General features: G+C 42.7%; 1 protein-coding gene across 1 annotated transcript in view; it reads left to right on the forward strand.

The window, feature by feature from the left end:
- The window catches only part of PAPPA (pappalysin 1), a 207,391-nt gene that overhangs the window by 40,733 nt on the left and 140,680 nt on the right, over positions 1–25,978 (forward strand). The window contains exons 6-7 of the mRNA XM_058524829.1: positions 1,539–1,660; positions 9,157–9,655. Of these exons, the coding sequence (XP_058380812.1) occupies positions 1,539–1,660; positions 9,157–9,655 (621 nt within the window). The remainder of the gene's footprint in view (positions 1–1,538; positions 1,661–9,156; positions 9,656–25,978) is intronic.

Here is a 25,978-nt window from a genome sequence, read left to right on the forward strand (position 1 = left end):
CTTACACTTTTTCCATGAAATTGTATAATCTTTATAAATATTTTTGTAATAACTGCTTAATATTCCATTGAGAAGATTAACCTTATGTTATATAATCATTCTCCTATCACTGAATATTAGTGTGCTTGCAAAATTTCTACCTATGTATGGTTTCATATTTACAATGCTAAAGCTGAGGCTGTAAAATCTGCAATTTGAGGGCCTAGAGGAGGTTAGCCATGAGTCTTAGCAGCATGTCTGAGTGACTGGCATTTGTCCATCCATCCATCCATCCATCCATCCATCCATCCATCCATCTATCCATCCTTCCATTCATTCAGCTACATATGTTTACCACCCTCTAAACAGAGAAGCAGATGCATGACCTGTTCAGATTTAAGGTTGGGGATGGTCTCCCTGGCAGCTATGTGGAGGAGGAATGGGGAGCACCAGCAGACTGTGATGCTCACAAGCATGCTCTTCCTTACCATGTGAGCCTAAGGGCTACAGAGCTTCTCTGTGAATGGAAAGCCCTAAGGCTTGAGATATGGCTCTGCCACTGTGTCCTTTCAGGTAACCAAAGGATAGAGAGTCTTCCAGGAATGATGAAAGAGGTCTTGGCGGGACTGTTGCATTTTGAGAAATAATGGGTGGGGCTGGGACATTTCTTGACATCTTCCCTTTCCAGTCTCTCTGCAGAGATTGCTTAGATTTGCAGAGTTTCAGGTCCACAATAGCACAGGAGCAAAGGGCTCATTCATCTCTCTTCCCCACAAGTGCCTCGTAAACAGATGCCAAGTCTGGATGACAAGTAGGATCCTAGAGGCTGCTGTGGCTAAAGGGAGATTGAATCCAAATACACAAGTCACTAGACAGTAGAGGAAGCCACTGTAATATTCCATTTCTGGGATTGGTCTCTTTGAGAGATTAGCTCGCCCTTTGGAAAGCTGCTAAAATGAATTAGATGGCATGGTAAAGGAAACTGCTTTTGACTGTTCAATCAAGGAGTGACTCATCCATCCCCAGAATGTTGGGGCTAGAAGGTTCTTTAGACATCATCCAGTTCAGCCCACTCATTTTCAGATGAAGGAACTGAGCCATGCCTTCTTCCTATTTAATACCTAGGACACAGGATGGTGCCCAGCACATGGAAAGTGCCTGATAAATATCATTAAAAGAATAAAATTTGAGGTCAAATGGGGCAAAAGATGTTCTCACAACCACACATCAAATTCTCACTGGAGCTTTGGATGCCTGATGAAATTAAGATTAGAGCAGTTTGTGAACCTTTGGCCTGTTGATTCTGCACTGGTTGAAATTAAAGAAGTGTATCCACCATCAGAACAGAAGCTACTTAAGCTCAAACAAGGTCCTTGCTGAGCAGTGGGGAGGAATTTCATTTACAGTCATATTCTGGAAGCTTTGGCATAGATATGGAGGAAAGAGGGTAACATAGAATTTTGGTGTCCTCTGCCCTGCTGCCTTTGTCCTAGTCAGATCAGGGGTTCATTCAACTGTTCCTAAGTCGGTGCATTTTCCTTCTTTCCTTGGCCTCCTAGAGAATTGGGATCAGCATGTGACCTTTGCCTGGAAGGGAGAATCCTGGTGCAGTACGCCTTCAATGCCTCATCACCGATGCCCTGTGGCCCATCAGGACACTGGAGTCCTCGGGAAGCAGAAGGTAAGCCACGCTGGAACCTCATTTACAGATTGGGTGTGCAAAGAACAACTCTTTCGATGTATATGGAGTTTTATGATTTTAATGGTCTTTTCCACATACCATCTCATTTGATCTTGAGATCGCCCTGCAAGGCCAGTATTTTTTTTATTTTATTTTTGTCTTTATTTCTCCAGCTTTGAGATATAATTGACATACATTATGTAATGTGATGATTTGATACACATATATATTGCAAAGTGATTACCACAATAGGATTAGTTAACACACCCATCACCTCACAAAATTACCTTTGTCTTTTCTTGGTGAGAACATTAAGATCTACTGTTTTAGCAACTCTCAAGGATACAGTACAGTATTGTTAACTATAGTAACCATACTGTTTATTAAAACTCCAGAATTTATTCATCATGGAACTGGAAGTTTGTGCCCTCTGCCCAACATCGAGTCCAGTATCCATGCATTCGTTCAACACATGTTCTTTGAGCACTTACAGTGTCTTAGGTATGTCATCCCACTTTATGTATGAGGAAACAAAGGCGCTGAGATATCAAGTAAGTGGCCCAGGCCACACACCTGATAAAGACAGGATATGTGTGTGTGTTTATAGATACCTCCAGACCCTGCCAGCCTGTGGGTACAAACAAGGTCATCTTAGAGTCAGTACACATATTTGGGGGCTTCAAGGCATCAATAGTCTTTGATTCTTCCTCTGTTATTTCTGGAAATATCTAGGTCATTCTCACCTGAGTCATAACTTATTCCTCTAGTTTTCTGCCATTATCCTCCTTTTGGGGATCCTTTTATCAGCAAGACACTTGAGGGAAGCACCTCATGGTTGCCCCCGTTGTGGGCTCCACTCATGACCACACCCCTCCTTGCTCGGGGGTTCTCCCAGGCTTCCCGAGGGACCATCAGTCTCTGTGCTCCTTCACAGTACCATTCACTGCCAGATCCACTTGGTTTTCTACAGAAATGGGGAGAGTGTCTTTCGCCTAATGCTTTGTTGCACTTTCACTTGGTCCTGAAGCAAGGTTGCTTGGAACTTAGAGAATCTCCTGGAAAGTTGCCTGTCCAGTTCCCTTCTGCAGTCTCTCTCTCTTTAGGGCTCAGGTCTAGTCCCTGAAGCCTGGCTGACAGAGACCCTATATTCTCCTTTCAGTTTTCCGTCTCACCCTCCATTGCCCTCAGATGCTTACACTTGGAACCCCCCACCCCCTAGTCCCTCTTGCTCCTCTGCAGGTCAACTCATGCCAACAGTCCCTGGGTGGGGACACCAATCCATCAGAAGGAGCGGAATCTGGCTCGTCGTTGAGGTTCAGTGAGAACTCCTCTGTTTTCCTGTACATTTTTAGAAAGATGGTTGAAAAGAAAAAGCCAGAGTTAGAATAAAGCAAGGGAGAGGGATCAGAGAGGAAAGTGAAGGAGAAAAATGACAACGCTGTACTTTGTTGTCTTCTGAAGTAGCTTAAAGTAAAAATGAGAGTCAAATTTGGGAACTCTAAACAAAGTCATCTGGAATATAAAGCAAGAGGGATGCCTGGGAGAAACCCTCAGTTCAGCCTCACAGAATCACAGGCTGTCAGACTGAAAGGGATGCCTGGGGTCATCCAGACCCAGTTCCCACCCAGCGCAGGAATCCCCCTGGCACCCTCCCCCACTGGGGCTCTCCTAGCACCAGCTCATATATCTCCTTCCCGTTCTAGCTCTAGTTGTTAGAAAGTCTTGCCTGAAATCTGCAAGCCTGACTTTTCCACCCAAACCGAACCCACGTTGGGTTCTCACAGAAAAAGATGTGTGTTTCTTCTGCCTGACAACACTCTGTGTATGTGCAGAGGGTGACCCAGTCTCGTCTATGACCACTGTAGGAATTGTGTCCCAGACACTGTGCTAGGCATGTGGACAAGATAGAGCTGACCATCTAATAGGGGGGTCAGATAAGTAAATGGACAATTACCATCGGGTGTGATGAGGCCCATGTTAATAGAAGTAGAGAGTGCTGGGGGACCAGTAAGAAGGGGACCTCGTCCAGAACTGAGACCCAAGCCACCCGGGAATTGTCACCGCACCAGTGAGCAAGGTGCATTGGAGAATGTGAAATTTGAGTTTGGTATGCTTAGAGTGGTGGCTTTCTCAGTATGATCTGGAGGCTTATGGGGTTCCTGGAAACTTTTTATGGTGTCTTCAAAATCCAAAATTATTTTCATAACAATACTATGACATTGTTTACCTTTTTCACTCTCGTTCTCTCTTGAGAGTACAGTGGAGCTTTCCAGTGGCTGCATGGAATGTGATGTCGTCACTGCTCTAATAGCTAATGGAATGCATGTTTCTGTGTTTTGGGGTTTTCAAGTTTCTCAGTTTTAATTTACAACACGATAACTACGAATAGATACAACCTACGAAAACAAAAGCTCTTCGGTAGTGCTGTAAGAACTTAAATAGGTTTGGAGCATGAAGAGCAAGGTGTGGAGTGGGGAGAGGTGGACTGGGTGAGAGATATAATGGCCACGTGAGGATGGAGTTACACTGAGGGCAGTGAGGAGACACCGCGTGCCTTGGCAGGGGTCTGGGATATGGCGAGATGTGTGTGATAAAGATTGCTTGGGTGACTGCGGAGAAGAGATTGGAGGAGGAGCAGGAATCCAGGAAAGGGATGGTGTGGCCTGGATGAGGTCGATGGCCATGAGAATGGGGAGAAGGCAGTGGAATTGAGAGATATTTGCGAGGTAGGACCAACAAGACTCTACCCTGAGACTTCTCTGTCTAAAATCATCATGGTGTGCGCTACCACTTGTGTGAATGAAATAATTTCCAGACATCTCCCCACACCTCCATCCAACCCAACTGTCAACTGGTTAAGTCTGTTCCTGGTTTGTCCCTGACCCTCTGAAAGCATTATATGCAGAAGGGAATTCAACTAGAGGCACTGAGACCGCTGGTTCCCTGAGCTGACCCAGCTGCCCTGGGTTTTCCTTCAGGATATGTAAATTTAGTACATGCAGGCCAGGAAAAGACACTGTTCTTTTTTTAGAGCATCCTATTACAGGCTCTGTGATCCTTTTGGCTCAGACCCTTTTAATATCCTTGAAGAAATAAACTTTTCCATGAACCAAACTCTGCAATTTATTTCTCAACTCATTTTCATCCTATTTATCTTTGCGTGTTTAAGTTTTTGGACTTCCCAAACTAACATAAAACTCCCAGATCCATGAGCGATGCCAGACATATCTTTGGGGTTGGGGAAAGAGCATGGGGGGGAAGGATGAAGAGGACTGGATCTTGGTCCCAGCCTGGCCGTCAACATGCTCTGTGCCCTTGAGTGAGTCACCTAGCTTCTCTAAAGATAGCATCTTATCCACAGAAGGAATGTCCTTTCCAGCTCTAATAGTCCATGGAGTTGTAACTGGTTTAACTCTATATTAACAAGATAGAAGGTTCTTCATTTAACATATATTTATTGAATATCCACTATTTTTCATTAACTCCATTTCATGAACTTCCAGTAAATACAGTCACAGAAATTCTCGCCTTTGTCCACAGAAAGTGGTTGTCGTCAAAAGAAACCCTGTTTTCCTATCTCTTTAGCAAAAACTGTATTTCATAGGTGAATTTTTCCTGAGATACTCAATACCATGCTATACTTTTAGCCTAGTAGTTAGACAGCTAGATTTGACCAACTGAAATCCCAATTAAGATCACTTAGGCGAGCATATAATACATCACTTATGCAAGCAATGAGTTTTCCATGAGAGATTAACACATGGCACGAGCTGTTTTCATTTTTTCTTATTTGTGTGAGTCTTTTCCCATTTTTCTACCCAGAATCTTTCGGGTGTGCTGAAATATTCATCTGGAAAAAACTTGGCACCAAGTTTTTATAACGATGTTTGTGTCAACAGCTGCAGTGTATAGACACAAAGATATGTAATAGAGGTCTGTGTAGATCTTCGTAAACGTAAAATTAAATCAGCATAAGTATGTATAAATATATTTCACACACATATATGGCCCCATTTCTAGTGGACAGCTTGTGTAAACATGTAACTTTTCACGTATTTGCCATATATACAAAAAGATATGGGTTAATAATGAAATAACAGCACCTTTGCACTTTGCATTCTTCCTTTCTTTCTTTCTTCCTTCGTTCCTCTCTTCCTCCCTTCCTTCCTCCCTTCTTTCCTCCTCTCTTTCCTTTTTCCAGCCTTTCTCCCTGCCTCCCCACCACACATCCAATAAATTTCCCAGCTGTGTCCATTTTTCCCCCTTGGAGACTCTGATTTGTCCTCATCTCCCCTGATGTTCCCTTTGTCCACAGTTGTGTATTGTCTGCGTTAGTACAGCAGATCCCTAACTGGTTTCACTGGAGTAGAAGCTCCACGTGGGCAGAGATCATATCTGTAGAAACCTGTTTCCCAGGAGTCTAGCCTAACACTGGACGCAGACTAGGCAGTCAATAATTGTTCTTTGGATGGATGGATGGATGAATGAATGGATGAAGGGGTAGACAGAAAGATAGACGGATGGATGAATAGATAGATGGATGGATAGTATTTGCAACTCTAAACAGTGGTTTTTCTAAAAGACAACTTTCACTTGTTTGCTTAAAATTCTTCAGTAGCTCCTCATCTCTCTCAGTATACAGTTCTGTTTCCTTAATGTGACATATAAGACCCTTTGTAATCTGGATGCTCTTTAGCTTGCCAGCCTCATTATTTGCTGTTCTGTTGTACTCAAAACTGTAGTCATCTTAATTCACATTCTCTCTCAACTGTTCTCTTTGCTTGGAATACTTCCTCTTCCCAAGCTTTTCCTTGTTAATTCTTCCTTATGTTTCAGAACAGAGCTAATACATTTGTGAGCATCTATGATATATCTCATCCCATTTGAGTTTTACAGCACCCCTGTGAGGTAGGTATCATTACAGTAGGTAACACAATGAGAAGCTGTATAGCTGATGTTTTAACCCAACTTTCATTGCTTCAAAGCTTGGCATGCTGCCTGAACCAACAGTATCACATAATATTCTACTCCCCACCAGAGAATTATTTAACCATCTGAGTCTCAGTTTCCTCTTCTGTAAAATGAGTTTCACAAGACCTGCGTCATAGACTTATTGCCAGGATGAGAAGAACTGAAGCATGTAACGTGCTTGGCCCAGTGCCTAGCACATGGAGGATGGTCAATTCATGAAGCCTGGTATGATTCAAGGGATTGCTGCATTGGTGGTGGGTGGGACTCAATGCCTCTCAAGGCTCTTTTTCACATCTGCAAGTTTGTCTCTGATAACCAGACAAGCACAAGCTTTGCTAAGATTTCTACTCCTGTTTACTTACTTGAGCATAATGACCAGGCTCACCTTCCTGTCCCTTGGAAAGCATTTGGTCCCTCTGTTGATTAACAAGAAACCAAGGAGAAAGCAGGAGCCAACCAGATTTGTCATCTTCTCTCTCCTGTGGCTTCCTACCACTGCCAGTCGTTTTCTCCAAGGAAGGAAGAAGGATTGTTCCATCCCTTGCCGATTCCAGGAAAAGCTCACGGTGGGGGTGGAATGTTCACCTGGCACTCACCATAACGCAGCAGGCTCTAATATTCCTTGGAGCTTTAACTTCATTTTAACTTCATATTAGCAGGTAGAAGATTCATCACTTAACAAATATTTATTGAACATCCACCATGTTCACTATCTATGGACCAGGCACTGTATCAAGCAAAAGCTGTATGACATTGAGTGAAACATTGAGCTATAAAACAGAGCCAAAAATGATAACTATCTCACAGGACTTGGGTGACAATCAGATGAATAAATTAATGGCTAGGGGAGGTGTTTCGTGTATATTAAAATGCTGCCTTCAATAAAGTTTGTTAAGTGAATAAGTGATAAATGTGTGCCAACAACCCACAAAGTCAAGAGAGTTGAGAACTCATTGGATTGGGGAGTCGACAAGAAGAAAGGCTTCAGCTTAGGTAGAGAGTCTTCTTTGTGCCTTTGACTTAAACTACTGGTCACTTCTAGCCAGTATTTGCTGCAAGTAATGAATGAACCTAGCCAAGGAGAGGTGGAGGGAGTCTTTTAGTTATATCCATCTCTTCCGATTCTGATGTTTATATCTAAAAAGTCTTTTGAATTTTCTTTATGCCCCTCTTCTTCTCTTCTCTGCTCCGTCTCCACCTTGTGTCTTCTCTCTTCTGCTTTGGCTGGGCAGATGCAAGGAGATTGTAGGCATTTATAGCCTTCGCTGGAATAGCTTTTCCACCCAAAATGCCTTTTTAGTTTTCATATTGTGGTGACTCCTGTTATGCTGTAACATTACCGCAAATCCTTTTCAGACAAAGATTGCTTTTTCTCTTTTGCTTTAGAAATGTCCAGTATCCCCACCCCCCCATCAACCGCTGATGCTAAAGAAAAGAAAGAATGTGGCTAATAGGACAACTTGAGATCAGATGCTCCATCCTACCCACACCAGCTGAGCTGTATCTCTTACTAGACTCCCTTAAACAAATTACAGCCAATCACTACATTGAGTCCTGACTATTTTTTTCAGCAGTGCAAAGGAGAGCTCTCTGAGGGTCTAGGACTAATGATCTCAGCAGAGAAAAATTCAGAAGTCGCTTCAGGCTGATCAGTGGGGATGAGGCATCGTCTCCCTGGGGAAAGAGTAGAAGAATCCCTCCTTCCTTTTCCCCCCTCCTCACCCAACCCTCCCCTTCCTGAGTCAGACTGGACAGAGCTCTGAGAAGCTCAGTGGTATGGAATGACCTCATGGGGAGAAGGGGAGGAGGAGAGATAAGATGGCTCCAGGGCTGCCTTCCAGCTCTGTCATTCATGGTTCTAGACGGTTTCCTTCCAGAATCCTCAGTCTAAGAAGTAGAAGCCATCCATGCTCACCTCCTCTTTGGTGGAAGTTTCTGTCCCTCCTGTCATTCCAAGCAGGTTGTACGAAAGGCAATACCATAGGGATGCTAGTTTGTTTCAGTGACCTCTGCATCCAATAGGGAGAACAAAGAGTACAAACTTCAGGATGAGACAAAACTGGTTCTAATGCTGACCTTTACGCTTCAAGCTGTGACACTGTGGTCTGTTCGCTCCACGTTTCTGAGCCTTAGTTGCCTCACCTCTGAAATGAGTCCTTGCAAGAATTAAACAAGTTCAGGGGACACAGCGGGGGTTTAGCAAATGTGTGCCCCTTCCTTCCTTTCATCTGAGGCACCAAAGCCTATAAGTGGGAGATGAGGAAAAAAAGTTTGGGCATTGACTCAATAGTACTTGAATGTAGTTTTGACCAAATGTCTGGTGATTCATCTGAGATCTAGATTGCAGGGGTGGGGACAAGCTGAATGCTGTGCATCCAGTAGATTTACAAAGACACAAAGAATCTTTCCTTTCTTTTTTCTCCTCTGAGTTTTAGTCAGGCCAAACTCTTCTAGGGTCTGCAGGAAACTCTAAGGATCAGACTAAAGGTCTTCCAGGAACTCATATCCTCATCTTTTCTCTATAGGTCATCCAGATGTTGAACAGCCCTGTAAGTCCAGTGTCCGCACTTGGAGTCCAAATTCAGCTGTCAACCCACACACAGTCCCTCCAGCCTGCCCTGAGCCACAAGGCTGCTACCTTGAACTGGAATTCCGCTACCCCTTGGTCCCTGAGTCTTTGACCATCTGGGTGACCTTTGTCTCCACTGACTGGGACTCTAGTGGGGCTGTCAATGACATCAAACTGTTGACTGTCAGCGGGAAGAACATCTCCCTGGGCCCTCAAAATGTCTTCTGCGATGTCCCACTGACCACCAAACTCCGGGATGTGGGCGAGGAGGTGTATGGCATCCAGATCTACACATTGGATGAGCACCTAGAGATCGATGCCGCCATGTTGACATCCATCCCAGACAGCCCACTCTGCCTGAAGTGTAAACCCTTGCAGTACAAGGTGGTTCGCGACCCTCCTCTCCAGATGGACGTGGCCTCCATCCTACACCTCAAGAGAAGATTCACAGACATGTAAGTGCACTCTCTGGAAAGGGAGATGATCAAGTGGGTGGGCTATAGAGGGATGTGAGGAGGGTCAGACAGGCCTGGATTGGAAGAAGATTTGTTACAGCCAGACTCACTTCTAGGGATTCATAACTTGGCATTGGGTGTAGCATTGTCTCAACAAGGCAAGGTTGATATGGTGGGAAGAGCAATGGACAAGGAACCAGGAGGCTTGGATTTTGGTGACAGCCCTAATGTGTGACTCTAAGTGTCCTCACCTCTCTGAAACTTAGTTTTTCCAACAGTAAAATGAAGGAGGTTGGATGAGATTAGTAATGAGAAAGTCATTTATTACTAATGAAAGTGCAAGAACTGAAGTGTGCTAATGATTTCCTTTTCATATTAAATGGAAGAAGATTCGTGCATTGTGATTGCTTTTTCAGTGAGGGAGAAGTGGGTGAAGTTAAAGCAGGTTGGCTGGGAATTGAATATGTTTCTGGGTATTTGCATGAGAATGTTGCTGGGAGGTGAACATCACCAGTCATGGTTCTTGTTTTGTTTTCCTCTCTGAGGTGGAAGAGAGGTTCAAACCCATTTGATCCTTAAGAGCCCTTCCAGCTCCAGGTCTCCATGATTCTTTTGAATACTCACTGTTGCTATGTGAGATAGTGCTTGCCCTTAATATTCATTTCTCAAGCCACCTCTCTATCACCTCTTGCTCAAATATCCTCAGGATTTTTGTTTTATGAGAGAGACCACCTTATAATGATGTCATTAGTCATAAGTGCTTTTCCTATATGCCAGACAATGGGCTAAAGTCTTTGCATCTCTTATTCCTTTCATCCTCTCCACACTACAGCCCTATTATCCTCTCATTTTACAAAGAAGAAAACTGCAGCTTGGAGTTGTGAAGTCACGTGCCCAAGATCACACAGTTAGGAAGTGGTGAGGTCAGGATTGGAATTCCGTCCTGTTTCCTAAGCCAGCACACGTAACCAGTGCTCAATTAAAGATGTGATTCCAACTTCCACTTTAAGTTAACAAATGAAGGAGGCTTAGCCACCCAGCTTGGGTACCAAGAGTCTATAAAGTCAATTACCAAATATTTATTGAACATCTACTATGTGCAAGAGACATCGGTGGAGAACACTTTGAGTATTGGAAAGAACACTAGCTCAGAATCAGACATCTTGGGTCTAGTCTCAGCCAGTCCACTTACTAATGTTAAATCAATCAGTCAATCTCTTTGAGCTTCAATTTCCTCTTCTGTGTGATGAAAATGTTGAAGTCAATGGTTTCTATGGGCCTTTTGTGGCTCTTTCTTTGGTTCGAAGACGATATAAGACACAATCTCTGCTCTGTCTACTTGAAGATATTTACTAAGCCAATCATTAATAGAAACCAAGTTCTGGAGGAAACTTTTAATCTTTTTAAGAGACAGAACCACTTTCAAACACTTTACCAGCACTTCCTTTTACATGCCAGCAACTAACGTGCACATCACAAGCAAAGCCTTGCCCATTCATTGCCGCCGAGATGAAGAACATCTGTTTAAGAACTCAGAGGGAGCACTTGGTTTGTATTTGAGAATGTACTTAAAATTTTAAGGATCATCTTGCCTTGAAAATATTCCATAACCCTGTCTCCTCCATCTCCTCTTGTCTAGAGGGGTAAAGTTCTATAAATATGCATCCACTTAAAGTTTCTTTATAAAACAATGGAGAGAAGAAAAAATAGCTGTCTTAAAACCTCAGTTTAAACACAGCTTTCATTTTTTGCCCCAATTTATGAGCCTGTGAGAGCTGACATGGGTTGATAAGTGTGGAATGGTGGAAAGTAAACTGAAGAAGTAAAATGACTCGGAATTCTAGTCTCAGTTAAGTCCCTAACTAGCTCTAATAGCCACTGTTCTAAATGATCTCTCAGGCCCAGGAATCTCCAAGTTCTCTTTCACTCATATGACTACTCATTCAGTTTACAAATTGAGAACATTCTATCTGCCAGAGTCTGTACTGGGAACTGGAGACTTCAGGGATGACTCAGACCCAGTCTCTTTCCTGTGGACACACTTGAGTGCTGAAGACCTTAACCACTTGGTAAAAAAGCCAAGTCCTGTGCCAGTTTGCTTCCAAAACCACCACTATTCCGGTCCACGCCTTTATGCGCCATTTGTTCTTTCATTCGCTCAACAAATATTTCTTTAGTCCCCACTATGTGACAGGCACAAGGGGTAAACTGAGGCCTTCATTGGCCTTCCTCTTGGTCTTTCTTGAGTCCCAAGGAGTTTATTGTAGACCTGGGCTGGACTGGGCTGCACTTCCTGACCTGAGTGTTCTCTGAGACTCCGAAAAAAGTAAAACATCATTCCAAGTCCACCTACCATTTCAACTCCTTTATCTCTGGGTAATTCGAGTTCTGAACTCCAACACAAATACCTCTTTGTGTGTGCGTGTGCATGTGTGTGTGTGTATTTTGCTGCTTTCACATTTTTTCCATATCAAATAAGTTGGCTCTCATACAAGTTCTAAATAAAGACTGTTTCGGAGAAAAAGAGGAGAGAGAAAAAAATGCTGTCTTTTTTTTCCCTGACTCAACCCATTACATGATCCCCTTTGACCTTTGTCTTCATTTTTTTCTCTCAACAAAAATATTTATTCTCTCTGTTATCTATACTGAGGATAGTTTTCCAAGGTATGACATTGATGAAGGGAGAGGCTTCTGTGCTTACCCCATAGATGCTTCTAGTAGACTGATTACTTTTGGCTAGGAGAATGAAGAAATATGGAACATCTCCCATAAGTGGAAACCCCTCCACTAAATGAGAAATGACACTAGCAGAGGAAAAGAGGACCAACTCCAACTCTGCTACTAACTCACCGTGTGACATTAAGACACATTGTGTCACTATTTGGACTTCAGTTTCCGTAGCTGTAAAATGAGAGGATGGCGCATTAAGCTCTTCTCTGTGAATAGATGTTGCTCTTAGGTAACAGGTGTCTCATTCACTTTTTTCTAGTACAAGGGACTCAGCAGAGATTGTCTATAAGAATCAGTACCCAGAGGGGACCTCCCTGGTTCTGGATGCAACAGTAAAATGTGCAGTGTGTAGATGATAATAATAATAATAATAATAATAATAATAATAATAATAATAATAATAACAACCATTTATGTACTAATATTTACTCTGTTTTAAGTGCCTTGCAAAACTTAAGAGGCAGATGAAGCTCAGAGAAAAAGCTAAAGCTCAGAGAAGTGACTTATCTGAACTAATACAGCTGGTAATGGCAGAGCCAGGTTTAAAGCCTAGGTCTAATTCCAAATTCCACCTTCCTAACCACGACACCACACTACCTCCTGCTACAATGATGCAAAGGCAGAATTTTAGAGCTCAGGCATGCATCCAAGCTGGCCAAAATTCTAGATACACAAGTAGAAGACAGGATTACAACTCGCAGATCATTAGCCCACCATCAACTCCTGTAACCCACTCTTGGGATCCAACAACATAAGTTACACAGCCAGTTCTTCATGTACCTTGCTGGGAAGAAAGAGCAGGGAAGCTTCTGTTTCTCAACTTGACGGTCAAGTTCTTCTGCACTGGGCACCATGCTCCTTGTGCCCGCGTGGAATCTTCAGATTTCTCTAAGAAGTGAAGACTCTGGACAAAACTAAGCCTTTCCTTTTTTTGGCTTAGAGAAAGTGAGGTATAAGGCAAACCAGGAACAGTGAAAAGCAGCTCACTCTCGTTATTCATCTACTCATCTGTCACCCATCCATCGTCAATTCATTCAGCAAATATTTACTGAATATCTGTTAGATGCCATGCACCGTGTTAGGAAATAGTGATGCACTGGTGCCAGGACAGGCATAGAATCTGCCCTTCTGGTATTCACACTCCATGGGAAGAGAGAGAGTTAGGCAAGCAGCATCAGTGTAGTATAGTGAAGCCCTGATGGGAGAAACAGAGACCGAGAGTCCGAGGCTTCTAACCCAGACTTGGAAGAATTGAGGTGTAATTGAGCCATATAAACTTCCTAAGGACTGAATTTTTTTTTTGCCTGCTTGTCTGCTGGTGCAATCTTAGAGCCTAGACCAATTCCAGGCACAAAGTAGTCATTAATAAATATTTTTCAATGGCTCTTGAATAAAGAATGGGAAGAAGTTTAGCAGTTGAAGAGAAATGGAGAAGCTATAATTTACTAAACACTTACCCTGTGTCAAGCAATTACTAAGGGCTTTACTTAGATAATCTCATTGGATTTAATCTGCACAACAACCCCACAAGGTAGGCACTGTTATCTCCAGATTACAGATGACGACCTGAAACTCAGAGTTTACGCAGCTATCAAGCAGCATAGCTGGGGTTTGTACATAGATCCATCAACCCAAAGCTGGTACTCTTAGTCATTCGTTCTCTAGTTGAACCAATATGTTTCTGTTGCCTACTTTGTTTGTGCCTCTCTCTTCTTAGAATCTTAGATTTAGAGCTGGAAATATTCTTAGAAGTCGTCTCTCCCAACTGGCTTATTTGTGTATCCTGATTAATTAATCTATTGATTCTTCTCTCACATCCAGACCTGTTCAGCTGTCAACACAATCTCTGTCTATTTTACCTCACCTCCTTGACATTCTCAATATAATTCTTGGGGGAAATGAATAACCATAAGGAAAGGATACATTCCTGTGATCTGGGTGGAAATTCTTTTGAATATGAGTCCAGATATTACAAATCAGATTCCATATCTCTTCCTCTGGACTCCACATGCTCAGAACTCCCATCAGTCAGCTCAGAAACTTGAGTTCATTCATCAGTTCATTCACTCAGCAAATATTTGTTGATTCCCACCATGAACTCAATTACTTTCTAGGCACAAAGGATGCAGTAGTGAAACGAGCAGAAAAGGTCCTTGTTCACATAGATTCCTACAATGTAGTTGGGCGAGACAAACCAGAAACAATTGCTTAATATCGCAGTTGGGTAGGCTTTTGTTATTTTACATAGGTGGCTGAGACGGCCTCTCTGATGAGGTGACATTTGAACAGAGACCAGAAGTATCTCCTAGTGACTCATAATAAAGGCTAGCTGAGCAGCCATCATTGAGATCCTAGCCTATTTGGAACATAGATTTTTTACAACATGATCCTTGGTCCTTGTCTTATATTGTCTTATATTTAATTGTGCCTGTGTTTTTTTCCCTCACCTGGTTCAAATTCTTAAGTACGAAATTTAGCATGCTCATATGTAACGGAATCAGGGATCAATGAATGCTTGTTGAATGAATGAATGAAGAATAAGTCAGCAGTAGCACAAAGTGGAACCTCTCAGAAGATGGGTCTCTTGCTTCCAGATCTTAGTCATAACGTTGACATGTGATGCCATATTAAGCCTCAGCAGATTGGGAAAGTTTAGCCCAAATCAGAGTTAACTGAGGGCACAGGTGGCTCTTTCATGTTCTTTCTATGGCTCCTAAGCTGAGTTACCACTTCATTTATTTTCTTAGCCACATTTCTTTTCCTGGCTCTTTTTATATGTCACCCAGTCATCCATTTTGTGTTCTTGTATGTCTTCATTTGTTAATTCATTCATCAACCAAATAGTGAAAATCTAATATTATTTTCAGTAATACTTACTGTTTCATTTAACAAATATTTATTAAGTGTCTGTTCTGTGTCATGCACTATGCTGGAATTAGGAATACAGCGCTGATACCTGGCCTCATGAGCACAGAGTTTAAGGGAGAAACAGGCAAGGGATCCAGTGATTATCCTGCAGCATGAAAAGTGTTATGGTGTGAGGAGCACAGGAGGCTGTAGGAAAACATAGAAAGGGTGTCTAACCCAGTTTGCGGTGGTTGAAGAATGTTTCTTGGAAGAAGTTATGTCTAAGCTGAGGCCTGAAGGATGAATAAGAGTTGTTCATTGAAGAGATTTGCCACAGTATGGATGGTTGAATGTAGATGCTCAGCAAACATTGACAAATGAATGAATGAGTACAAAGATGAATGAACCAACGTACTATACTTCATGGCAGCAGTGTATGTTCAATCACAGACCAAATGTAGAGCTTTGAGGGGGGAAATGTAGTAATCTGGGCTATCTATACACTTTGGTTCTTAAATCTACTTCATTCCTTTTAATTGCTGTATAGTATTCCATAGTATGAATGTGCTACAGGTTATTTAGCTATACCTCAAATGCTGGGTATTTAGGTTATTTCACACATTTTTGTTATTATAAACAAATGCTGCAGTGAGTGCTCTTGTATAAACCTCCTTGTAGATTCATGTGAGCATTTCTCTAGGGTTGATAATGAGAAATAGAATTGCTGGATCATAAGCTATGGGCCTTTTTCGTTTTAATGGTGTGGCATTTGGAGAGGGTGAACTAGCTCACACCCCACCAGCAGTGTGAGGCAGGACCTGCTGGTCCACATCATCACTCCCACAAGACAAAATGAAAGTGCTTTGTCTTTGCCCATTTGATGGGCAAAACGTGACTTCTCATTGATGTTCTTGTGACTGAACACCTTGAGTGACCATCTTTCCAAATATTTACTGGCTATTTATGTTTCCTCTTCTGTGACTTGTCTATTAATTTCTTTACCTTGTGTCTGGTTGTTAATCTCCTTGTATCTCAGTTTTCCCATCTGTTAAATTGGAATTTTAATGTCAGCCCTCCTGCATATCCATCAATGTTATTAGAATCTAGGATGAAACAGATAGTCAAGAGGGAAAGAACATTTATGAAGAAGTTACTCTTAGTAATCATTTCTACACTGATATATTTATCAAATGCTAATTTAGTATGCTCCCTGGCTGAGAACCATGCCACATTCTGAAGATACAATGAGTAACAAAAGCCAACCCAGTTTCTCCCTCAGAGGATCCTAAGTTTAGTCACTATGTTAACCACCATCATATATGCAAGTAGCATCTACTACTAGTAGTATTCACATTACTACTAATAACTACCATGTAGTGAATACTTCATATATGCTCAGTATTTTTTATAAGCCTATCAATGAGGTGCAGGTATCAGTATGCCTTAGTTTTAGACAGGGAAGCTAAGACTCAAAGACTTAAAGTCATTCATTTAAGGTCGCATAGTTAGTAGATGCTAGAGTCAAGTTTTACATCTCCCTGCCTGACCCCCAAGGGTGTGCCTGGCACACTATAGAGCATCATTGTTGCTATGACAGGCAAAGGATAAGGTGGCATCTTGATGGATGGAGAAAGTAGATGTTAAAACTAGCTTTTCTTGTTTCCAAGAAGCAATAGAATAAACATAGAGAAGAGAAGAGAACACATTTTTTTATTTGTTTTTTGAACATTTAAGTAGATGAGGAGGAAGAAGCTTGACGAAGTGTCGACATTATCAGACCAGTGTGGTTTCCAGTAACCTGTTGCTGACATGCGTACTCCAGGGTTGACCTTTTCCTGAACAGGGCCTTCTCCCCTGCCTGCCCAACATGCATTCTGATGTTCCCACCAAGACAGATAAGCGGCATCAGGAGTGAGGGCTGTTTCTTCAAGCCCAGAATGAATATCTCTGTTCCTTCCTCAAGCTAGCAGGGTACATAGTCAGCACAATCTTACTGCATTTCTAGAAGCTGGGCATCTCTGCTTAGGACTCCCTCTCATCAGTCTAGGCCAAGTAACTCTCAGAATGAAATATGGGTTCCAGGAATATTCGGGTAAGCAAAAAGGTTTAGCAAAATCAACAGATCTCCAGGGTCACCAGCAGCCATAGAAGTGCTGACTGTCTCCAAGTACCTTCAGTTTTGAAAGCTTGAAGGACCTCTGTTTGGCACTAACACCACTGAAATCAGTTATCTAAATTTCTGTGGATCGGTCTGATGCACGACTAGACTTCAAAGCAAGTGGGCCATTACAGCATCTCTCCTACAGATGTTAAATAAGACCCATAAAAGTTAAATGATGGACCCACAGCCCCACTGATAAATTCATTCTTTCATTCTGTCAGTCATTTCATAACAACTGCTGACCACATGTCAGTCTCCATACTGGCACTGTAATTCTGAATCCTATAGTTGGGTAGGAGGGCTGGACTGAATAATAGCCCAAATAAAAATATGATTATAAACTGAAGATTATTATTATGAGAGCTTATAATAGAGCATAATTCCCCCTTAAATTAACGGGGAATACATAGAAGACAAGATTGGAGAAGTAAGCAGGGGCCAGATTATGAAGGGGTCGTGGCCCATGTTCTGGTGTTTTGATTTATTCATTGGAAAGTAGAGGACTAAACTAATCAGATTTGTGTTTTTATAAAATTGCTCTGAGTGCTCTGTGAAGAAAGGACTGAGGAAAAATGAGAAAGACCATTTAGGGGTTATTGCGACAGTCCAGACCAGAGATTGCGATTATTTGCATGGAGAAGTGGATGAGTTGGAGGTTTGTTTCGAAGGAAGAATCAACGGGACTTGGCAATGTATTGGATGCAAGGGTTTTAAGAAGGAGCTGTCCAGTGACTCCCAAGTTTCGGGTCTGACTATTTGGAAGGAAGGAAATGTTATTTTCTGAAATGGAGGAATAGATTTTAATTTAGTATTTTATTAGAGAGTGGGGAAGATCAAGAGTTCCTTTGGAAAACAACGAGTTAGTGAAATCAGGTTGTAGTGGGTGTCCTGATGTCACCTACTTCTTTGTTCTTTTGCTGTTCGCCCTGGGGGTAGGTAGCATAGGCTGGACTTAGTTGTGTGGCTCCAATTCCTGATTTTTAAGAAAACAAATAAATGAATAGGAAAGAGAAGGAAAATAACAGCCGTCAGAGTAATTACAGATGTGGGAAGAATGGAGGAATTTATCTCAAACTGGGCATTGGCAAGAGGAGTGGACAAAATCCATTCAGTCTGTACTGGGAGACGATGAGAATCCTTAGGACCAGGTCTTGGTGGGTGTATGTTGTGTCTGCTAAAACAGGAACCTCAGACATTACTTTAGAGATGCTGAATTTGGAATCAGGAGATCTGATTCCCAGGCCAGCACATGACTGCCTTGCTGTGTGGCCCTGACCCAGGAGCCTCAGCATCTTCTCCTGGAAGAAATAGGTGATGACTCTTGTCCATACAGTCTCACAAGGGGTGTCCTAAAAAACTAACGAGGTAATGGACTTGCAAGAATCTGATGCAATCTGGGGAACTATAAAGATTTAAATGTTCAAGATTCTTTCTAGTGTTTGGTTTTCATTAGGCTTGTTCTTGGCCAGGGCCAGGCCAGAGAGTATGTGTGAAAGGCAGACACAGACACGCAGACACACACATGAAACAATTTCCCGTTAAACTCTAACCAGAGTTGCTATGGTTCACTGTTGGATTAGAAGAAAGAAAAGATAAATTGCACTTTGATTTTTGTAGTTAAGCTAAAGAAAAAAAGAACCTAGCAAAGTGCTGGCCTCGGAATCAGGAGACATGGATTCCAGGACTGATCTGAAATGTTGCTGTGTCCCTGGTCCGTGACTTCCCATCTGTAGACCCAAGTCCCCCTTCTATAAAATGAAGACATAAGTAGATGACTCTGAAAGTCATTTTCAGCTCTGACCTTATGTTCAGATGATCCTTTGCTCTCATCTGCACTTAGTGTGTCTAATTCTGTATGGGTGGAGGGAGCAGGTGGCATGTCACATTGGCAATAAGTCTGGACTGTGAGCTCGGACACTGGCCATCTCTAAAGAATACCTTCCAGACATGCTGGGACTCTTGGAGCTCCTCCTTAACATACATTCTCTCTCTTAGGGTTTACCAAGCTCTCCCTTTGGGATAATTTCAGAATGTATTGGTGCTTTTTTCCCTTTCAGTGGCATTTTGATGTGACAGTGAGATACTAGAGGTGGAGACTAAGTATTATTTGCCACATTATCCTCAGCCTCTCGTGCAAGGCCAGGCATCAAGTAGCTAGTAAATGTAAATGTATATAAATGTAGATAAAAATAAATGTAGATAAATAAATGCATGCATGCATGAATGAATGAATAAGTAAATCCTGTGGCAGATCAATAAGTGGTCAGAAATTTATGATAATACAGATGACATCTGGTATATTGGAGGCCTTCCTTTTAACTTCTAAGACGGATTAGTTACCAGAGAATTGAAAGGACAAAAGAGACTCTTACCACATGGTCCCTTCTCTTCTTGGGGCCTCATCTTCCTTGTCCTTAAAGTGAAGGGATTGGGCCAGATGATGTGAGTCAGTCTTTTATTCATTCAACAGGAATTTATTTAGCACTGTCTGTGTAACGGGCATGCTGTGCTAGGCAATGGAGATAAATAAACCAGGCAGTAAGGGAGTCCCAGCCCTCTAGGAGCTTTGCCTAATTAATATGAGAAGTGAACAAACAAACAAGTGGTAACAAAACAGTGAGTAAGTGTTACCGGACCAAGTGAGTCCACTCCCTGGCGAGTTAATCAAATTACACCGGAAGTAGTTGTCATACAAAGCTGAATTTTATTTGCAGCATGCAGCAAAGAAAATGGAGACCATAGGGAATAATTGTACAAAGTTATGGCTCCCCGAGCACAGGGAGGTGGGTACCTTTATTTGGGGTTGGGGGTGACTATTCAAAGGAGAAGTTTCATCATCACGTGTAGAGGTGGGCATAAGCTTGCACATGCGTGATTTGAAAAAATGCTTTTACATTCATTGCACGATCTAAAAATGGCTGCTCTGCCCTTCCCAGAGGAGGATAATTTAGGGTGTTAATGAGGACAGGTTGCTTTAATACAACTCTCTGCCTGTCTGCACAGGTATCATTCTTGTGGTTGTTGTCTGGGCTGGGCTGGTTCGATTCAGAGTGGTTGGGTCCAGGGTAGTTGTCTCTTAGGGCTTCTTCCTGGAACATAGCTGAAACCCCATAAGCTCAAGACCCCAAAGTCATTAGAGAAAGGAGCATCTATACATATCAACAGAACAAGATTTAGGTCAAACACACAAAAAAGGTTAGAGTTTAGGCAAGACAAGAGAAGTGGGTTAGAGTCCATGGCGGGTGGCATAAGGTGTTATGATAGGAGAAGCACATGGGCTGGGAGCTCCTCACTCAGCTTAAGGAGTCAGTGAGAACCTCCAGGAAAAGGTGGCATCTGTGCTAAGGCCAAGGTATTTAGCCGGGGAAGGGACGTGAGACTGTTTGCTCATGGTGGCTGAGCAGTAAAATTTGAGGAGGAGAGTTTAAGCAAAGAGGCCAGAGATGTTGGGAGGGGGCCAGTCATGAGGGTTCTAGAGTGCCATGCCAAAGGGCCTGGGCTTCCTCCAGAGGGTGGTGGGGAGCCACTGAGTGTCTTTGGGTGAGAGAGGATCCTGATTAGGTTTGGTTTTAGGACAGCTCTTTGGCTGTCTGGCTACCTGGGAGGATGTAGGGTTGGAGGCACAGATTATAAATGGTGAGGGAACTAAGACAGTGTGGCCAAAACTGAAGTAAGAGTTGATAGTGCCAGTCTAGGGTAGTCCAGGTGGGAATGCAAAGAACTGGATGGGCTGAGTAATACTAGTGGAATGGAAGTACTTGATGACGAGTCAGAGGGAGGAGGCAGGTGAGTGGGTCATGGAAGACGCCTAAGTTACTGGAATCACTGAAACAGAGAATGTGGAGGTAGAGGCATGTTTGAGTGGGGACGAGAGGAGAAGGATGAATTCAAAAGTGCCTTCAGTAGCCGGCTATGATTCTATGAATCGGTGGCAGGCTTACAGCTACAGTGCACTTTGAACCATAACATTTTTTCCCTGTGTAGAGATGTACGAGCAACTGAAGTGAGCTTTGTGCATGTGTGTGTGTGCATGCATGCATGAGAGTGTGCATGTGTGTGCATACATGTATGGATGTGCATGTACATGTCTGTGTGTGTTGGGGGTGGGCAGACAGGACCTGTGATGCCACCTGTTTTCATCATCCGTTGATTCTAAAAGTGTAATCCAATGTTCTGAAAAGGTCCCCCGGGGGGTCATGGGGTTAATCTTCTGTAGCACTAATACCTATAACGTTACAAGGCATGGGCTTTGTTTTTTACCCAGGATTAATCATTCACTCATGGGCTTTAATACAAGCCAGACTCCACCTCACTGTGCCTCATGCAAAGCAATGCCAGTCCCCCCTTCCATTCTAATGCTGGCTTTCTCATTCTTGTTGCCAGAGTGGGAAGTAGGTTTTTGCCCCAGCTTCAATATCCTATGAACTGAAAAATTTGGAAACTTCCATCCAAGGATGTTAGTCAAAAATGCCAGGAAAGCTGGACTCTGCTATTAATTTTCTGTATGACTTGGGCCAATTTATTCTCCTTCTCTGGGCTCTAGTATCCATCCCACAATGAGAAACTTGGAGTAAGTGATAGCCAAAGCCATACAGCTCTGATTTCTACATTTTTCTGTTTTCCTTCTTGAGCTAACTTCCTTGTGTACAAACTCAGCCTCCAAAAGTTTTAAGTGGAGAGAATTCTGAGGTGCTCAAACCTCCTACTGTCTAGGAATTAGACTCAAAAACTCTCAGAGCTAGAAGAAGCATTGAAGCACTGATACTCTACAAATGAGAGAATTGGGCCCAGAGAGGGGAGGCCACTTCCTCAGAGTCACACAGCCTTTTGATGGCAGAACAGAGACTTGAACCTAGGGCTCCTGATTCCCAATCCAGATGCCCCTTCCCCCAGCATAACAGAGAGCTGGAGTTTGGCCAGACCTTGGGATTCAAATTTGAGCTCGGCTCTCTCTGATCATGGAGAAGTCTCCGTCAGTTGCTCAGAGTGAAATCATGGAGACCTGACATCACTAACGTCGTGGCAGCTGGTGCTGGTGAGGGGGGTGGTATAGGAAATGGAAGAACACATTTGGCCAAGCTCAGAGTCCACGTGACCCTCCAAGAGCCCTCATTTCAAAACAAGCTCAACCTTTGAGGTTCAAGTTCTCCGTCTCGTCAGAAACGTGACTTCCTGCTTCTAAGAAGCAAGGCTTACAAAAGGGCTCAGAAGACTTCGTAGACATCAAATAGCTCTTACAAAATAGCGTTTTGATGAGTTAAGTGTAAATGAATCAGAAACATAAGGATTACATTTTCCCCAAGTGCACATGGGTTTCAAAATTTGAGGGGAAATGGAGTTTGCTAACTGCACGCGGGCTTTCACCGAACCCAGAACATTCATGGAGAGGGTGGGGGGAGAGAAGAAAGAGAAGCCCAGCCCCCAAATGGTTTTAGATGTGGTGCCAAATTCGAAAATGCTGTTGGGCTCGCCCTCTGCCAGTAATAAAATTGCTGGCCACCCAGAGAGGCCACAGGGAGGAGAAAGGAGATTGCTTTCCCCACTGGCCCCTGGTCCTCAACAACTGTGTTCACTTAGTGCCGCTCAATCACCAGCTGTCACTGGGGCCCTCCGCTCTGCTCGCTGGCCCCAGCTTGGCCTCGATTTTCACACTATGCCGCATGCCTTGTTTACCTCCAAGTGTATCTGGTGTTTTGGCTCCCAGAGACCTTGGCGACCGGTCAGCTTGTCACAAGCCCCTGCTCTGTAATCAAGAGACCTGTCCGTCACCAGCAGGGGTGTTTGGGGAAGCTGTCACATATCGCCTTTGGTTGCATTTAGGAAAAACAAGAGTCCCTTGTAGATCTTTTCCTCTCTCCTTACTTTAATGCTCTCCAGGTGTGGCGTTTCCCCTAAACTGGTAAATGTCTTCCTTTCAAATCTCAGCCTGACACAAATAACCAGTTAACTCTCAGGGCTGCTGTTACCTTATCCCAGGATTGGAAACTCTGGATCTTTTATAATTTCCACATTGTCTCTCCATTCTTTCCCTTGTATTTTATTTTGTTGCACCAAGAAAGTAGAAAATCATTTCAATTGATGGTAAAAGATGATTTAAAAACAAAATAACAAAGGCCTTGGCTGCAAATTGTTAGTTTTATTAAATTTGCTACTGTGTTTTAAATTGGTACCAGGGAAACTCTTTGGACAATTATATCAAAGGCTGCTGGAATTAATCAGTTGCTTGTATACATCTGCTCCTTCCTGAGCCTTATACAGAGTGAGAGCAGCATTGTCAGTAGGAAAAGAATGAGTTTTGTGTTACCTGTGTAAGAGAGGTGGAACTTAGTCCCATTGGGAGGGATCTGAATGCCCAGTGGATTCTTAGATCCCTGTCATCTCATTCTTCATTCGTTTAATCCAGACCACGGGTTGGAGTTCGCAGTGGTGACCAGGAAGAATAAACAGATGGATACTGCAAGACAAAAGTCCATTTTTCCAAACAAAGATTCTTTCTTGGCAATGAGATCTCAGCATCATAGCTTCGCCTTAATGAAAGGGCATGTGAAGTGGAAAGTGCTTTAGTCTACTGAGTGGTGGAGCCCAGAAGCAGGGAAGATGGGAGTGGAGGGAACCCAGGCTGTCTAAAGATATAGATGCTGATGCGATATCTTGACTATTGTTAACACATCTAAGTTCTGACTTCCACAGCTGAGGGTGGGGAGGGGGCTTAGAGAGTCATTGCATCCAGTCCTCTGCTTTTACAACAGTGGCTCTCCATCACTCAGTGACCCAGCATCTTGCCTCAGAGCCTTAGCTCTTCCTTTGGCTTACTCGGAAATTCAGTCTAAATGAAGTGTGCTTTATCTAAAAAGTTTTTTAAACACACATAAACCTATGTCCTGTTTAGTGCTGCCCTACTTCTCAGAACACCATATTCATCATTTATGTCTTTTGACATTTTCCCCATGTACATGGTCTCAAACTATTAATTCATTCAACAGATATTGTTGAAAACCTATTTTGTGCCAGGCACTATGCTAGACACAGAGATATAGCTATGAAAGGCTAAAGTGTTCTCTGTCTTTGAAATGCTTAACATACAGGAGAAGACAGGCATTCAGCATCTGATTGCAACAAAGTATCCTGAGTTTTTTAATAAAGTATGGTTGCTATGGACACCTGTGGAAGGAATAAGCATAATCCAGGTGTCAGAAGTCTCCCTAAGTTTTTCTCGTTCTTCCAACCACTATTTGGCCCTCCTCTCTGTTGGTGCTCTTCAAACTCTACCTTGTGTTACAACCGTACTGTACTTGACTTATCCTCCATTTGTCCTTTGAACGGTTTGAGACCAATGGCAGTATCTTCTTCATCTTTGGGATGACTCCTACCACAAACTTTATATAATCTTTTTTTTTGACTTGCACAAGAAAATGAGGTCCAGAAAGGAGAACTGATTCATCCAAAACCACAACTGAAGTTAATGGAAGAACCATAGTTGTTATTCCTGACATGTGATCCAGGTAACATCCATAGTGATGAATTGCCTCTCATGTTATCCCTTCCCAAGGGCATTTGATGCTCTCGGTCCCAAATCCTTGACATCCACCCTCCCCCAGTAAAAAGTAAGACCAAAGTACCTTTCAGCCTAGAACAAAAGTAAAGCGTTCTTTTAAGAATTCAGAGTGATACCCAGACAAAAGTAGAATTAAGGAGTATATCGTTATCACATGTAGGAAAAAAAAACTGAGTGTATGTAACCTTAATGTGTGAAAGTTAAGAATTAAATTCTTTTGAGAAGGATGCACATAACTCCAGAGTCATTCAGTGAGGAAGGATATTCTGTTGTAAGTTTTAGTTCTCTTTAAACAGAATATGAAAACGTCTAGCATAGTGCCAAAACTTGGTAGGTACTCAATTTATACCTGCATCTTCCATCCCATAGGGAATATTTGGCCGCTCTACCGTCAGGTACTCCCTTTCCACCTTTCCCCCTAAACCAGTTATCTATACTGCTACCAAAATTGTCTTCCACAAAACAAATACGAGTAGGTCCTTTGCCTAGAAAGCTAGTTCTGTACTTCTCCTGATTTGACTTCTCCTTTCCTTTCTCTAGTCAAGCCAGTGTACTTCCTTTGGGAAGTCTTCTCAGAGTCTCTCCTTCTCTGCCTCGATCAGATATCTCTCTTCTGTGCTCCTACAAACCCCTACACTTTTTAGGCTCTGTTAAAGCCATCCATTTTAATGTCTTTTCTTCTCCACAAGCCTATGAGCGTCCTAAAAGTACAACCATAATTTATTGACCTTTGAATCCCAGAAACCTTGGAGAAGCTGGGATGACTCCATGAATGCTATTTGGATGAATGAATGGATGAACAATGAAATGATATAAATATTTTTATCCAGAATTTGAAAAAGTAGTCAAATCCATAAATGTAATTAGCTAGCATAAAGCTAACTAGCTGGATTTACTTCTCCTACATTCTTTTTTTTTTTTTTTGTGAGGAAGATCAGCCCCGAACTAACAACCGTGCCAATCCTCCTCTTTTTGCTGAGGAAGACTGGCCCAGAGCTAACATCTATTGCCAATCCTCCTCCTTTGTTTT

Source organism: Diceros bicornis, chromosome 28, assembly GCF_020826845.1.
Source record: "Diceros bicornis minor isolate mBicDic1 chromosome 28, mDicBic1.mat.cur, whole genome shotgun sequence".
NCBI lineage: Eukaryota > Metazoa > Chordata > Mammalia > Perissodactyla > Rhinocerotidae > Diceros > Diceros bicornis.